A 15,967-nucleotide genomic window follows, 5' to 3' on the forward strand; every position below is an offset into this window, starting at 1 on the left:
TGCTGACAAAGCAGTAGAACTCCAAGTATATGCAATGTGAGCTAAGATTTCAAAATGATTTGACAAGAGAGAAGTGGAACAGAAAAAAATACGAAGGTTGCTCCAACGTTAGTGTGATGGATAATATGACAAGTAATAGCTTAAGATAAGGCAAAAAGTAAGGGGCATTTCTGGGCAATTAGGTCCCTGGAATAGCACTGGGCACAAAAAGCACAACCCACTCCTACAGGGGTGGGAAAGTCTGGTAGGAGACCAATTTAGCTGAGGCACATTCTCTTCAGGAATGAAAGGCAAAAATATTCTCCAGAACAGCCAGACATAATAATGTCTTCTGAGAATCCAATGTCCTTTACGGGACATTGACTTAAAATATCATCAACTGTATTCATTCAGTGTAATTATGGCTGGCAGGGAAGTATCTTCCCTTCCAATTATGAAATTAAGAACTTGAATGCAGAGACTCGAGGGAAAGCAGGAGCCAAGGTGAGAGCTCTGCTGTCAGGGGATCCTTTGCATATACAGTGCAGTGAAATCAGTTACAGAGGACCAGCGCACAAAGGGTCACGAAGGCAAAAGCAGTTTGCTTTCATGACTCACATCTGCTGTGGCTCTACTCAGCAACTGCTTTTGTATCTCCATGATTAAGGCAAAGGAAAAAATTACAAGACAGCATTCCCTTTTTTAGTATCAGAGACCAGCATCCACATCTGTTACTGCGCTCCACCACCTAAAAGCAAAGCCCAGATTGACTCTGTGAGCCTTTCCACTCCTATCATTACTCCATGCTGTAAGAGGAATGAAAAGCACTGACCACATACACAAATATTTTCCAGCAAGGAAAACAAGGAAGCTTAAGTCCAACCCCAAGTAAGCAGAATCTTTTTAGCATTAAATACTAAAGTACATACTGAAATCTGCTGTTAATTATACTTCTGAGATCAGATAATGTGTAACAACAGGCAGCAAGACAACATACACAACAATACACAAAGTAAAATCCTCACCATGTTTTAGGATAAATGAGCACCAGCAGATTTTTTGCCAGCCACATGGAAAAGAGTGTTTTAAATTACCACGAGGAAATCACAAAAACAACTGATACCAGCTCAGTGTGAAGGACATAAAGGCAATGCTTCCCTTAAATGGTGTTCCATGCTCTGCTTTAGGCTGGGAAACAGGGAGTGGTTTCAGAGTAGATTTCATAGAATAGGGCTGAGTAGAAAAGGAAAGATGGCAATAAAAATCTTTGAAGTAATTTTTCAACACACTCAAGTGTCCTGTCAAATCAACAAACAAGCTTTGAATGAAGAAAAAAAAAAAAAGGAAGAAAGAAACCAGGAGATGAGCAATAACATCTCACAAGGTAACAAATGTCACTCATTAAGATTCAACGGTTTATAAAGATTTTAGTCAGTTTTACAGGGCTTGCTTAAGGAAAAAACACTCCTGCACAGCTCCATCTGCTTCCATTGAAAGGACATCTCAGCAGTGCCCAAATGCCCGGGCTGGCTCCCAGGTAACACAAATGGCCTGGTCCTTTTTTTTCTCTCAGAAAAGATGAGCTCCAAAGTATCAGAGCCCATTCTTATCCCCCGCCCAGGCCAACCCACAGCGCAGAGCTCCCAAGGGGAGTTAGCGATGCCCACTTTAAAACTCTTCCCTTAGTCCACGCCTGCAGGACAGTGACGAGCCTGCCCTGGCAAGGCAGGCTATCAGGGCACGGCTAATTCTCCAGATGCTTAGTGATCCTGCGAACTTTCTCCTTCTTGTTCCTGTTGCCATGTTTTTTCCAGGGCTTTCCTACCACACTCCCCGCATTGGGTGCAGGCACAGACACGAGGCCACTGCCAGGCCGGTATCCCATCGTAGCTCGGACGCCTTTCATCAGAGCACGAACGTTCTCCTGGAAAGGGGGACACAGTCACCAGTGACTGATGAGAAGATACGCAATCACAAGGATCTGTCATACATTAATAAAACCAGACACAGGCGAGCTCAAACCCTACAAGACTTGCTCAGCCCCCAGCTGCAGAGCTGCAGGAAAGGTCAAGCCACGCGGCTGAGTGAAGTCTGCCAGTGCTTTCCAGTTCTGCCTGCGGCCGTGCCTCACTGAGCCAGGTCCTCAGTGCTCAGCACCGTGAGCAGAGGCGGAATGTTTACCAGACACAGAGCTCCAACAGACACGAGCTACGGCGCTAAGATCGATTCTCACAGTCTCTGCTTTGCACACAACACATTGTCTTTACAAACAAATCTGGCGTCTGTGAAAGCCAGAGACTAAAATAACTTGCTCAAGTCTGTAGTGTGGGCAGCACTGCTGGGGCTCACAGCCAGACGTGCCAGCACTTTGGCCAGACAGAGGAAGAGTCTGGTAATCCCAAAAATTCTTTTCAGGTCACAGCTTTCTGAAAAGCTGTTTTTGAAAAGAGTCTTAAGTTCTTGGTTTCAAAATGCGTGACTATCATTAGCAGTGCTGTAACAAACACTGTTCATACCCAGCTAATCAAGCAGAACGGATCACACTGTCTGAAACATCCTCATCACTGCTAAACGCTCCACTCTGATCTTTATAAGGTATGCAGACTTCATCAGTTATGGATTTGACATTTAATTCCAAGTCATTAATAATTCTTTTCAGTAGTGTAGGGGCAAAATGGATCCCCGTGGGACCTAACAAGAACCACACCAGAGAAACTTCCATCTTCCACCTCACTTTCAGATTTTTTATCTAGATTTTAACTCAGATTCCATGTTCTTGTCATCCGATCCCAGGTTCTGAATCAAAACGACCACAAAGTACTAAGTCAATTTGCCTTAAAGAAGCTTATTATGTCCCCTAAATAAGAGATTTCAAGAAAGTAAAGTTAGCTTGGAGGACCAGACAGTCCAAAACCACCTTGTTGGTTACTGTGTCCTTTCTTTGTCCTTCTCTTGTTTGCTCAAGATTGATGTTAGGCCCATAACAACAAGGGCAACCCTGCTGCCCTTTTAAAATGAACTTCTGTGTACCTCATTAGCTGTCTTTCAGTCACCTAGGACATTCCTAGTGATTTACAAGACAATAAAAAGAACAAAGAGATATTGATTGGGTAGAAGTTATGTGCAGAGCTGGTAGCATGAAAGAGCATCAACTTAACTCAGTAAGCCTTCACCCTCAAAACCAGTATCTGTAACATATCAGTGCTGCTGTAGTAACTCCTAAAAAAATCCCTCCCCAGGTTTACCTGGTGGAAAAATGATTTGTCCACTACATTTTCAATTTGTTTTGCTTTGGTATTGTTTTTAGGCTTCTCTGGTCCACTGGCTTGGACAGTTCTGCTCTCTGGACACCTTTCATGCTGGTGCTGAAAACCATCCGGATCAATGCCAGGAGGTGGATGGCAGTATAACAGCTTCCCCTGTGGAAATAATGGTACGGAGTTAACAAAAAAAAAAAGAACAACTCCACAGCTAAGAAGGGCCCTGGAACTTCAAGGGACTCGTGCTGGCAGACTGTCAGCACATCTGGTCTCTTTGCCCAGGCATCTATTGGCTCAAGTTTTAAGTTAAAGCATCATTCTAATCCAAAGCACAACCTTCAGCTGTTTCAGCTGCAACACTCAGCTTCAGACAATACAGGACAAGTTTCTCTGAGGAGTACTGGAGGATCCTATTAAAAAATACTCAACAATAAGTTGCTGACAGGTGCTATAGAAGCATGCAGTACTACAACACTCAGAACTGCAGTCTTCTGCTATATAAATACTGACTCAACCAAACAAAATGGTTTCACTTCCTGAAGAGATTCTATCTGCTTTAAAAAGATGATGATTCCATTTGTTTAAAACATAAAAATAGCCTGATTTAAAGCATATTTTGATGTACATCAATTTTATCCAAAAGGATTTCACTTTATTGTGACCCTTCATGCTCCAGTAAAAGTTTCAGTTCACCTCCCAGCAGGAAAGAAAACCCAAATGTAGTAAGAACTTACACTGACATAGTCTTTTAGCACATATCGAGCTGATCTCGGCTGGTCTGGCTGACCATGGGCTGTCATAAAGCCTCTCATATCTGCAAGACAGAAAAATGCCACCAGGGAACCTGCTGTTTTATCATTTTTGTTTTAGGGCCACAGAAGATTCACTGCATCAATGAATCAGACAAGGTAGATAAGCCTTCACTGCATTCTTCAATCTAATTCAAGATGCAGATGATGGGAAGTATCTAAAACAATGAGGGTACCAAAGAACAACTTGAAGGATACAGCATCGTACTTGAGACTGGCAGGACATTTCATGAACCAACACTACACAGTCACTACATCTGCTGGATGAAATTGGCAAAGCACCATTATAACACATGAGACCAGCTGTTAACAGAGGCTCTTTGTGGGAGGAGGGTAAGTCCTTTTGGGAAGCTCAGTGCATGACAAACCTGACGTTAAAATCTTCTAAGGCTGCTTTTCAGGACCATGCACATAGTACAGGAGACAGGTTTTAAAGGGATCATCACTCACATCCATATGCTGTTAGAAGCTCTTCAGCTGTTGGCTTTCGATCTGGATCCTCATCTTCCCTTGGCCTTATGATATTTATTCCATAGGTTGCTTCCAAAATGTTCCGTGGGATATGCTGGCAAACATGAACTAGTGAAGGAAACCACCTTGTGATTTTCAGCTACAAAAGTAATCTCTGCCCACGTCACTCTAAGAGCACAGGTAAAAAATTGCTTGGGATCTTGTTGCAAACCAGAAAAGCAAGTCTGATAAAAGGATAAACAGAACAAACTTAAAATGAGACAACAAAAGACAAACACAGCAGGGCTGTTTTACATAACATGCATCCCCATTGCTCTCAATGCATGAACACACATACACCTAGAAGGGCTGTAACATGCTACATCCCATATTCCAGATCCTCTTGCAGCCATTCGCACAAACCTCATGCAAAGGATATTAAAGAAATGGGTGGAACATGGTCCCTCATCTGGTCTATAGGTAGAATTCCAGAACAAATCATCTCTGCTTTGGTGGAGACGAAAGATGGCATCACCAGACCAGGGCAATCACAGAGGCACAGGCCAGGCTCCACATACAGAGTCTACACAACAAATAAGCAATGAGTCCACCAAGGCAAGTCAGTGTCCATGGAGGAAAAAGGAACAAGAGATCAAATGCACTCATGAAACAGAGATGCAAATGAGAATAAGCAGAAACTTTACTAACACAGATGTCTGCCCTGCAGGCCCCAGACAGTGAATTAAGAAAATCCTATGCAGAACACAGCAGCACTTCCAAGGTTCCTAAACAAGGTGCCCAAATCTGGGTAGACAGATCTCCAGCTCGCCAGTCTGATGGGCCACTGTCAGAGGAGAAAGCAATCCAGAAATCTTTAGCTGTGGACATTTTGACATCAATGGCAGACTGCAGAAGTACAAATGTCACAATGTCTACTCTATCACTGGAGCTGCCAATTCAAAATTATGTGCGTGGTTAATATGAAGAAGGCAGCATAACTCAACATGTTCACAGCAGTAAGGAAGGACAAGAAAGGATGGTTTGAAGCTTGACATTCAGCTATTTACAGGAGCATTTAGTTTTAGGAGGTTAAGCTACCTAAATAAGATGTGGAAAATATCTCCATAGCACAGCTGCTCTCTTGAGACACTCTCAAAGCAGAGCAAAAGTATAGAAGTAAGGCCTGAAGTTGCAAAATGATATAAATTGAGACCACCCTCTCTAACCTAAACTCTGGTGGGCAGAGATCAGACTGGCAGAAAGAGTTCTCAGTAAGTTCATGTGGTAATTAATATTCATTATGATGTTCTCTTCTACCATAGAACTAAACAAATACAGCAAAGCTCTTTGTCAGCAGTACCTGGAAGTGCTTCGTGCGGCCTGGTGTTGCAGACACTGACACCTTCTTATCTCCAAGAATTGTGTTGATTGTTGAACTTTTGCCAACGTTAGGGTAACCCACCTAGATGACAAGTGAAGGGTAACAGTGACACTAGGCAGGATCGTGCTCAGACACAAAAGCATTTTAATAAGTACTGAAAATATAGGCAAGCAGTGTGGAATATTGCATTCCAGCAACTTCAGAATTAATCTTTCCACAAAACCCTTAGTGGTTTACACTTGCTAGTTTTTCACCCTTACATCAAGCCAGGCTACAGCATGACTGCTCCCCTTGAAAGTTGTACGGATTTAAAACTTAAGATTTAGCCAGTCCCATTTTAAGCATGAGACCCAACTCACCAGTCCAACATTTATTTCCCCATCCTTCACCCTTGGTCCACTGTGCAGGGTTTTGAATATCTCCAGTAGCTCATTTCTCTGTACCAGATGGCTAAAGTTCTTGACATTCCTGTTCTGCTCTTGCACTACATGCTGCACTGCAACAATATCAGTTGTGCTTTCCATACTCTTTGGGGCAATAGCATTTACTTTGTCCCCACCTTCATCTTCAGAACAGGTTTGCCAGTCATCCTCTTCATCATCCTCACAGTCTTCATATTCATCACTACTGTCATCGTCACAAAGCAAACACTGGTTTTCAGTTTGTAAAGCACTGCCTGTGGATGTGCTTTCTGCACTATCTTCTGCAGTGACATCATCTTCTTGACTGGAACTTTCCTCCTCAGAATCACTCAGGTCATCTGCTACACTGTCAGCATCCAGTTCCTGTGTAAACAGTATTTCATAGGTGAAAGTTAAACACTGCACACAGAGTGCAGCTGTTCACTGCACTTGCTGCAGCGTAAGTCAATCATCTTTTTGTCATTCAGATCCCAAGGGCTGGCAATTAACTCCTAATGTTGCATTAGGGGATTTAGGGGACTGAAGTAGGACGTACCAACAACCAGTCCATGTTAGGAGACTGAAAAAAATATTCCAAGGGGTACTGTTAGCATTGTTGGGAATTTATTAGAGGTCTCCGTCTTCAGGAGCACAACTGTGTTGTGTGTGCTTGTTGCTCACACTATATCTTTACATACAGCAGCAGCTGTAGGCATTCAAGACCAGGATGAACAGGGCTCTGGGCAGCCTGAGCTGGTGGGGGGCAGCCATCCCAAGGCAGGGGTTGTAACTAGGTGATCTTTATGGTCTCTTCCAACTCAAGCCATTTCACAATGGTTAAGATGACTAAAAGGTGCTCCAGTTCGTTCTCCATTTTACCCTCCCCACTTTTGCCCCCAAATCAATTATTAAAATGCTGTTTCACAGCCACGCAGGTCATGAGAGAAATCCTACCCTGAGTCCGTGCCTTTCCTAGAGAGGAGCTTAGATATGCCAGAGATGCAAAACAAGTTACTGGTGGCAGCCAGCACACGCCTGGTTTGAACTGCTCACCCACCTTTACTTCTCCAGAAAGCCGCCTGCACTCTGCCAACGCCGACCAGAACACCACTTTAATGCCCTCCTTCTCAAAGAACTTTGCCCAGGCTGCCCGCTGCTCTTCACTCAGCAAATCCGCTTTGTTTATCAGGATCATGTTCTCCTTGTCATTGCTGACTTCCTTAACATAACTTTCCTGGAGAAAAACAAGGGAAAAATAAGCTTTCAACTCCTCACCCAGGGTAAGAGAAAAGCAGCAGGACAAGTTACACCATCCAGCTCCGTGCGAGTGCAGTAAGATTTACTGTCTCTCTCGGGCTAGATGGATCTGGTGTTGTGCAGACAGCTACAAGCACAAAACTGAAGCACTCAACTACTGCAAAACACGCTGTTCCCGGCCACAAGCGCCAACATCTTGTCTACTTAGACTGGTGACAAGACATTAGCCAGCACATCACAGCAGGGACTCCTAAGAGCAGCTGTTTGAGCAATCTTATATTGCCGTGACGTGGCATTGTACAGATTTTCATTACAAAGTTGTCCCTTCAATAATTTTTAATCCTTTTTTCACTGCGGTGATAACTACCATCTTTATTCCATCTCACTGCTCATTCCATCACCCACAGCACAAAGTTCAAAAGTGAGGTGATTAAGCATGGGCACTTCTAATGAGTAAGGAGGAGCAACATGATATCTGCAATGTCATGCCTGCAGAAAAAGAACTTAAAAACAATTTGATGCTAGAACACTTGCTGAAGATATTCAGTTAAGCACAAAAGTAGAACAGCTTCATGGTGCTACGCGGCTTAACGTATAAAAAAATAAATCACATGCATAAGCTCTCAGAAATTAAAATGAAAACGATCAGGAAGATGGTTTACTTACCAGATCTTGGCATCTAAAGAGAAGGGGGTTTCTAGCATCCACAATCTGGACAACAATATCACTAAAAAAAATAAAAAGAACACTGAAATACTCCTGTTTATACTGTCACAAAGAAAGAAAGAATGCTTTACTCGCTTTCAGACTTTGCTATGAATTTCACTTATTTGAATTGCATTAACCTATTAAGTACCTTTACTGAATTAACAAAGCATCTTAGCATTCCACACGTCCCAAAAGGATGTTTATGTCACTAGCTAATATTGCTATACAGTGCTTGTCTCACTCAGCTCGTTCTCCTTGTAAGCAAAGGGAAAGCAAGTACGCTGATTCTATTTGTCTCATGATCCTACTTGCTCATTTCTGTTATCTCAGGACAGCTCCAGAACACAGCTGGTTGAATGGGGGAATCAAGTCCCTAATCACCATGCAGTTGGATAAAAAAAATAAAACAATCCCTCCAACCCCAAGGGAGTCATCAAATAAGTTACATGGGTACAAAAAAGTACTGAAGAGAGACTGGAAGAAAGCTGACACTATGTACTCTGATAGGATACAGAAAATTGTTCAATCACACAGCTGGGTGACAAGAAAAGACTGACAAGCAATCATATTTAGCCAGCAAAGCGAGAGATTGGAAGACTTTCCCACTAAGTTCTAAGATGGCACACATACTCCCCCTACCCTAAATAAAATATCACAATAGGAGCAGAAAGGCATTCATAACACACTGCAGCCACCTCAGGATACACACTCGCAGTGCACACGGCGATGCACTGCAGGAGATGCTCCCAACCCAGGTCTCACACTCTTAGAGCCCCAGTGGAACCCAGTACAAAGCCACTTCTATGAAAGGATAAGCTCTCCATGACCTCACTGCTGAAGTATTTTTCAATTTTAAGAAAATCAGAAGGGATGCTCTCAAACTTAATTACTGGTGGAATTAAATGCCTCCATAAGATTAACTTAGGAGATAGCACTCCTATTGTATTCCAGCTCTGCAGAGCAAACAAAGCTATTTCTGTGATGACAGGCTGTTCTCTTTTGTGTACTGTTGCAGTTTCTCTGCATGACAAGAAGCCAAAGAGCAAAAGGCTCTTTCTTTCCAAATGCTACTTAGTTGTTCTTCCTTGTCTCTCAGCCCTGGGAGTTGGGATATAGCTGTGTGGTTGAGAGAGGGGGGCAAGGGTTAATCTTGGCAAGAGACCTCAAAGAAACATCCTCAAAAGATGCCTTACACGTGGTTACGGAAAAGGCCAGGGGCAGCAGCATCTGAATGACCCTCAGAGACTCACAACAAACAGACTGCAGAGTTGCCATGCTGAGACCCAACATGCACCACAATCAGCTGCTCCTCCTGCCATCAACTTTTGATCACTTCAAAGCAAAATCGCTTTAGAGCTGATAATGAAATACTTACTGTAATTGCATTTCCTGTGCTCAGACACCTGATATTTGATTTAAAGGCTTCAATTCAGGGGAAAAAAAAAAAAAAAAAAAAGAACAATACACAACAATTTTAAAAAGCAAATAGTTTTGGTTTTTGTTTTTTTTTTTTTTACCTTCTTTCAATGACTCTCCAAAGCTGACGCCAGAATTCCAAGTTTCTTTCAAATGGGGTTAGAATTAACTTTTTTTCTTCCTCAAGGCTATGGCAAAACAGAGAAAAGACATCACATTTGGCTTATGTCAGGCAATGAGCACAACACCAATTCCTCCTTAGAGCCAGAAGGCTTTAGTTACAGAGAGCAATAATCAGAGTTGAGCAGTGGGTACTATTTCTGCTAGCAGAAATAGCATTAGAAATAGCATTGGTTCAACAGGTACACAATGGCTCCAGACTGTAAGAAGGGAGAAGCAGTAAACTATGGAAAGCACAAAAACACGCAAAAAGAATGCTTGTAAAATCTCAGAGCCACCAAGTTTCACCTTTGAGAAAATAATGTATTTTGGAACAGTACTTGTCTATGCAATCTTTAACTCAGTGTTACTAGAGCATGAGTGACTTTGCTCAGGGTAAAGTGGGTTCGTTGTGTGCATGCAATAACACAACCCAACCTGCCAAGCCAGCCAAGACAGCACGAGAGCAGCACAATCTGCTCTAGACAGGGCTGGCAGCATCATGCTACAGAAATTCAGGGCAGCATTGCTGCTCTTAAACAAGATGTTCTTCGTTCCACAGGCAAGAGCAGAACACAACGCTCCATTGTGAACATCAAGGAATCACAGGGACAAAGTTTAACGAAGCATTTTAACAAACCAGATAACAGAATCTGGAAAACAGGAAGCAGCAAATATGGGTATGTACTACAAGAATCTTGGATATACTCAGTATAAGAACATGCATACAGAAGGGAACTACACAGAGCTCATGATAAAGATGTTCCTGAGCTGTGGCTGGGATGTCCAGACTTCAAGAATAAGTGCAGAATGCCACTGAGAGTAAGTCATTTTTAGAAGTCTAGCAAGGATAAACACAATCCAGCTCTGCCTGTGTCTCAGATTCCAAACAGCTCATCTGCCACAGGCACAGCAGCATACTCACTGGGCAAGCTGTCGCCTCCACTCAAGAAAGCTCTCTCTCTCAGCTTGCTTCAAGTCTTCAGAACTGGTTGTCCTATCCCAATATGGCCTGCAACGAGCACATTTTGGAGTGAATGGTCAGTTTTAGCAGTTATACTACATACATTATTGCAATATACATTCCCGAAGAACACAGGCACCACGCACTCACCTACACTGACATGGCTGCAGTTCACACATGCACACATCACTTTCCTGCAGCTTCAGGTACTCCTCCATTTCCTTGTTCCCTCTAAATCCCACCAGCTAACACAACAGGCTGCTGTCCCACACACAACAGATCTCACAAGACTGGTTTTTGCAGCTAACATTTGCAGGGTGTTCAATCAAGGTCCACCACACAGAGAGAATCATAGAATCATCTGAGTTGGAAGTGACCTTTAAAAGTCACCTAAGTCCAACCCCCTGCAATGAACAAAGACACCCACATTTCCATCAGGTGCTCAGAGCCCCATCCAGCCTGACCTTGAGTGTCTCCAGGGATGGGGCACCACCACCTCTCTAGGCAACCTGGGCCAGCACTAACCTTAATGCAAGAAAACTTCTTCTTACACCCGACATAAATCTTTTCACCCCTATTTTGCGACTATTACCCTTGATCCTATTCACAACAGACCCTGCTGAAGAGTCTGACCCCTTTCTTCTTACAGACCCCCTCCAGATACTGAAAGGCCGCTCCCAGGTCTCCCTGTAGTCTTCTCTTCACCAGGCTGCACAGCCCCAGCTCTCTCAGCCTGTGCTCACAGGTAGGTGTTCCATCCCCTGGATCATTTTTGTGGCTCTCTTCTCTGTGGATGCACTCCTACAGGTCCACGTTATCTCCTACACTGAAGACTCCACATCTGGGCACAGTACTCCAGGTGAGGTCTCATCAGCACAGAACAGAAAGGCAGAACCTCCCTTGACCTGCTGGCCACAGTTCTTTTGATGCAGTCCAGGATACAGTGGGCATTCTTGGGTGCAAGAGTTCTAGAAAGGTTTGCTAGGTGGGGACAGCCTGCAGCTCCAGCAGTGCCAGGCTTTGAGCTGTAAACACATCCAATCAGAGCAGACATGCTGGCACTGGCACATCTGCAGGCAGCTGCACTGCCACTTACAGCAGGTTCGTGTAGGTCAGCAATAACTTCAGAGTACCGGTGAAACAACGCGCCATCCCCAGGCCTGCAGCTCAGCCTACCGCACAGCGTAGCGTTGGCCCAACCCTGCAGGACCCACCTCCGAGGGATGCGCAGGAACTGCCGGTTCTCCTCATGCAGCTGCCGGACGTGCTGGGCCTCCTGGGCCGTGAGCAGGCCAGTGCGGCTCTGGGCAGACACAAACTGGATGTTCAGGCGCTCTGTGTAGCCGGTAGGAGAGACCATGGCAGCGTCACCCCGAGCCAGACGCCCGCCGCCACCACTCCCGCCCCTTCTGACCCTTCTCCGGCTCCGGACCCCACGGCCCGCCCTCGCGCCCAGCCCCGCTCCCCTCCCCGGCCACCTCTCGGGCCCCCGAGCCCCTCACCGGCCACGAAGCGAGTGCCGGCGAGCTCCGCCGTGGCCAGGAACTCCTCCAGCGGACTCTGCTCCACCGCCGAGCGCCGCTCCGGGCCGCTCTCGCCCACCACCTCGCTGGCGTGCAGCTGCCGAGACAGAAGCCGCCGTTACCTCGTGAATGCCGGCTCCCCGAACCCCCTTCCGCACCCCGGCCCCTACCCATGACGCGGCGCCGCGCCGCTCCGAGCCGCGCTGCCGCTGCAGAGACCGGCCCAGTCCCGCGCCCCGCTTCCTGCCCATGCGGCCCGCTGGACCCGGAAGTGCGGCCGCCCCGCTTCCTGCGCCCACCCACAGCGCTCCGCCGCTCCCCGCCGCCCCGGAGCCGCGTTCCGGGCGCTGAGGTTCCGGACGTCCCCGCACCGCCGCCGGGGGGCGCGGAGGCTCTGAGCCCGGCCGTGTGCGCGGCGCTCCGCCTCGAGGAGTTCGCCTGCGTTCGCGCCCGGCCGCCCCGCCGCCCGCGCCGCCCCGGAGTGAAACCGCTGTTCGGGTTCTTCATGCAAATCTCGGGAGTCGTTCAGCAACAGCTGCTCGTTTCCAAGCGCGGTGACACCAGCGCGTTTTGCCTCAAGGGAACATTGTTCTTTCTGGGCAGCTTCTCCTCCGTTTTGCTCCCAGGCAGCCCTGGGAGAGCTCAGGACTGTGTCCGAAACATTCATGTGACGGCCATTCATTATTCATGCAGTTTCACAACGCTCCTTTCAGCGGTGTCACCAGCCCCAGCCCCACGAGCAGATATGACACGACCCCCCCCAGTGACACGAAGACAATTCTGCTCTGTGTGGGGTTGCATCTGCCAGCGCCCCCCTTGTCCTCAGCTGCATCCCAGCCCGGGCAGCGCGGCCGGGTGGTGGCCTCACCCAGCGGGTCCAGAGCACAGCTGGGACAGAGAGCCCTGGTGTTGGCAGCGGAGCCACACGGCGTTGGCCATCCGCCCAACGCCCTGGGGTCACAGCGCTCAGGGAGCCTTTGGGAACGGGCTCGCTCCTCTCTGGAGCAGCAGCACCGCAGGGAGCTGTGCGCTGCAGGCTGGGCTCCGGGATGGCAGTGGCCTCGCTGCAGCCTTCGGGTGAGTTGTTTAGACTGCACTTATTCCACAGCCGCAGAGATACAGTCCTGCCTGGTGCAGTGCGGGAAGGTCAACCACACGGCTGTGTGTTGCTGCGGGCAGGAAGCTGCCGAGGTGGCTGCTGCTCTCCACTGCTGCCCGCTGCACGTCGGGCAGAGGACGCTGCCCCGATGCCGCTCTGCCCCTCTGCTGCAGGGGGAGGACCGTGCCCGGTATAGCGCCGTGATCATCCCCAAAGACTAAGGGAGGGTTTGCACCCCGTTCCCCACTGCCTAATAATAGCAGCAGGAAGTGCCGGGGCCGCCTGTGCAGGAAGTAGGGTGTGCCTGCCCTGGGTGGCTGAAAAACAACTGCAGCAAGGGGTGTGTCAGTGTGCGAGGGGACGCACGGCTGTCCCTGCATGGCCCTCTCTCCCTCCCGGCATGGCTCGTTCCATACTCCGGTCCATCGGGATGGGTGGTGCCGCCCTTTGGCACTCATGCAGGTTGGCAGGAGGTGTCAGTTAAAGGCATTAATGACCTTTTCCTTGAAAGCAGAGCATACCTCATGCTGTCTGTCCCCTGCTTGACTGGCACACCTCGGGCTGCCTGAGCACCCAGCAGATAGACGAGGCCAGAGGAGCAGTGTTGGCACAGGGAATGCAGCACCCATCCTGCCCCTGGGCCTGGGACCCACTTTGGCTTTCCATTTAATGGGAAATCCTGACACTTCCTTTGTCTTACTTGAAGCTGAAACTTCAATTTATCACAATTACAGATCCACTACACCGCTTTATTTTGAAAAAATACCAAAATGCCCGTTTGAAATGCTTCATTCTGTCTGTCTGTCTGCTGCTGCAGCAAGACGAGAAACACTGCTACCCAGGCTGTGCTCATAGCTCACACAATCAATAGATCCCCATGCATGTGGCCTCACTGCATCCACTTTTCCCACAGGTGCACTGCCTTGGCAGAAGCATCACATTTCTGCTGCTCTCCCCAAAGCCATGAAGACCCTCACCCCAGCTCCAGCAGTGGGGCACCAATGTCAGGATCGTGGTCCAGCAGCAGTGAGGAGGAGGAGGTGGAGCAGGGCAGGAAGGGGGAGCGCTGCCAAGAGCCATGCGCAGCACTGCATGCAAGGAAGGCCGGGTTGCTCAGGAGAGATTGTATCTCACAGACTTTCCCACGCCACTGAAAAGCTCTCCAGGCGGGTGCACAGGGGCAGGTGATGCTCAGTAGCCGCTGGTGTGTGACACAAGTAGGGAGCAGGCTGCTCTCCTCCCCGTGGGTGACAGGGCTGTGCATGCCCTGCAGAGTGCTGTGCTGCTGTCCTCACAGCGTCGGCTCCAGGATGGGAAATGAAGCAGAAAGAGACCGCCGTTGGGAGCATTAACAGAGCAAGGGGGCTGCAGTGGTGTGGCACAGCAAGTGGAGAGGAAGTCTAGTGAGGAATTGAGTGGAGATACTTTCCATCCCCAGTCAGCCCTCAACCACAAGGCACCAACCTGCAGCTGGGCCACGGGCAGCTGTGCTTGGGCTGCTCCCTGCCCAGCACTGGCTGTAACCAAATCCCCAGCCCAAGCAGGCAGTGCAGAATGGAGATACCAAGCACAGAGTTCACGTGTCACCCTACGCCCTTGGATGTGCTGTGTTTTCAGGACTCCTACTGTGCTGATGCATGTGGCAGCACCAGCTGCTTGCAGCCCTGAGATTGTGGTCGTCCCATGCACTGCTCACAGCCAGACATGGATTTTCTAATGCTGCAAGATGCTACGCCAGGCCTCCCTAAGACAGGAAATGCCCCGCACTGTGGGCACACATCCAGCAGTGTCTCTGGAAGCACAGACACAGGTGTCCCCTACAGTGCTTTGGGGCCGTGCTCACAGAGCTGCTTTTGGTGCAGGGCTGTGTCTGAGATGGAAGCAAACAGCAACGCTGTGGTTAATGTGGCACCGGGTGCTGCGGAGACATGCAGTTCCCGAGGAACCTGCTAGATGGCATAATGTCATGATAATAAATAATATCGCTTTATTGCAATTGATCCGGACTTTATAAATGATGTGGGAAACAAGTAAGTGTACTTTTGTACCTCTTACTGCACTAAGAAGCACTGCTCCCATTCTGCAGAGCATTCATTCAAATGTGACGAAGTGCCACTCTCACTCTCTGCAGCTCCAGAACGGGCACCTTTTCTGACAGAGGATGCGATACACGGCCCGAGGAGCTCCACCACGACCCGGAGAGCAGCTTCCCACAGCCCTCATAACGTACGTGAGCGTGTTCACATAACCTCAGCCAGAAGCTGCCAGGGAGCTGCTCGTGTTCCGCCGCTGCACACCAACAGCGCGAAGCATTACTCATCCGTAACAGCCGGGCTTCGCTGCAGGCACCGCGGCCGGACTCACCGAACCGGAGGGAACGCGGTGTCGCAAGAGCGCGGCCGGCAGCGCACGCTCACGCGTGGACGGGCGGCAGGGCGGGACGCGGCGGAACGGTCCCGGCTCCCCCCGGCTCCCGCCCCGACTCCGGGCGGGGCCGACGCCGCCCTCTGCCCGCCTCTCGGCGGGGCCGGGCCCGGGGCTCCGCGGCGGGCGGCGCAGAG

The 15,967-nt window shown here is 48.4% G+C and overlaps 1 protein-coding gene across 1 annotated transcript; it reads right to left on the reverse strand.

Moving 5' to 3' along the window:
• Window positions 1–851: 851 nt before the first annotated feature.
• On the reverse strand, window positions 852–12,558 carry LSG1 (large 60S subunit nuclear export GTPase 1). Its single transcript, XM_042821034.1, has 14 exons — window positions 12,478–12,558; window positions 12,287–12,404; window positions 11,999–12,119; window positions 10,746–10,832; window positions 9,763–9,849; window positions 8,204–8,264; window positions 7,338–7,514; window positions 6,239–6,664; window positions 5,859–5,960; window positions 4,938–5,081; window positions 4,499–4,622; window positions 3,974–4,053; window positions 3,225–3,398; window positions 852–1,903 (listed from the first exon to the last, which is right to left on the reverse strand). The coding sequence occupies exons 1-14, from the start codon at window positions 12,556–12,558 to the stop codon at window positions 1,724–1,726; spliced, it is 1,962 nt and encodes a 653-aa protein (XP_042676968.1). The 3' UTR covers window positions 852–1,723.
• Between the last annotated feature and the right edge of the window lie 3,409 nt (window positions 12,559–15,967).

Source organism: Centrocercus urophasianus, unplaced genomic scaffold, assembly GCF_019232065.1.
Source record: "Centrocercus urophasianus isolate 14NV4802_14NV808 unplaced genomic scaffold, USGS_Curo_1.0 seq_19, whole genome shotgun sequence".
In the NCBI taxonomy this organism is placed as follows: Eukaryota; Metazoa; Chordata; class Aves; order Galliformes; family Phasianidae; genus Centrocercus; species Centrocercus urophasianus.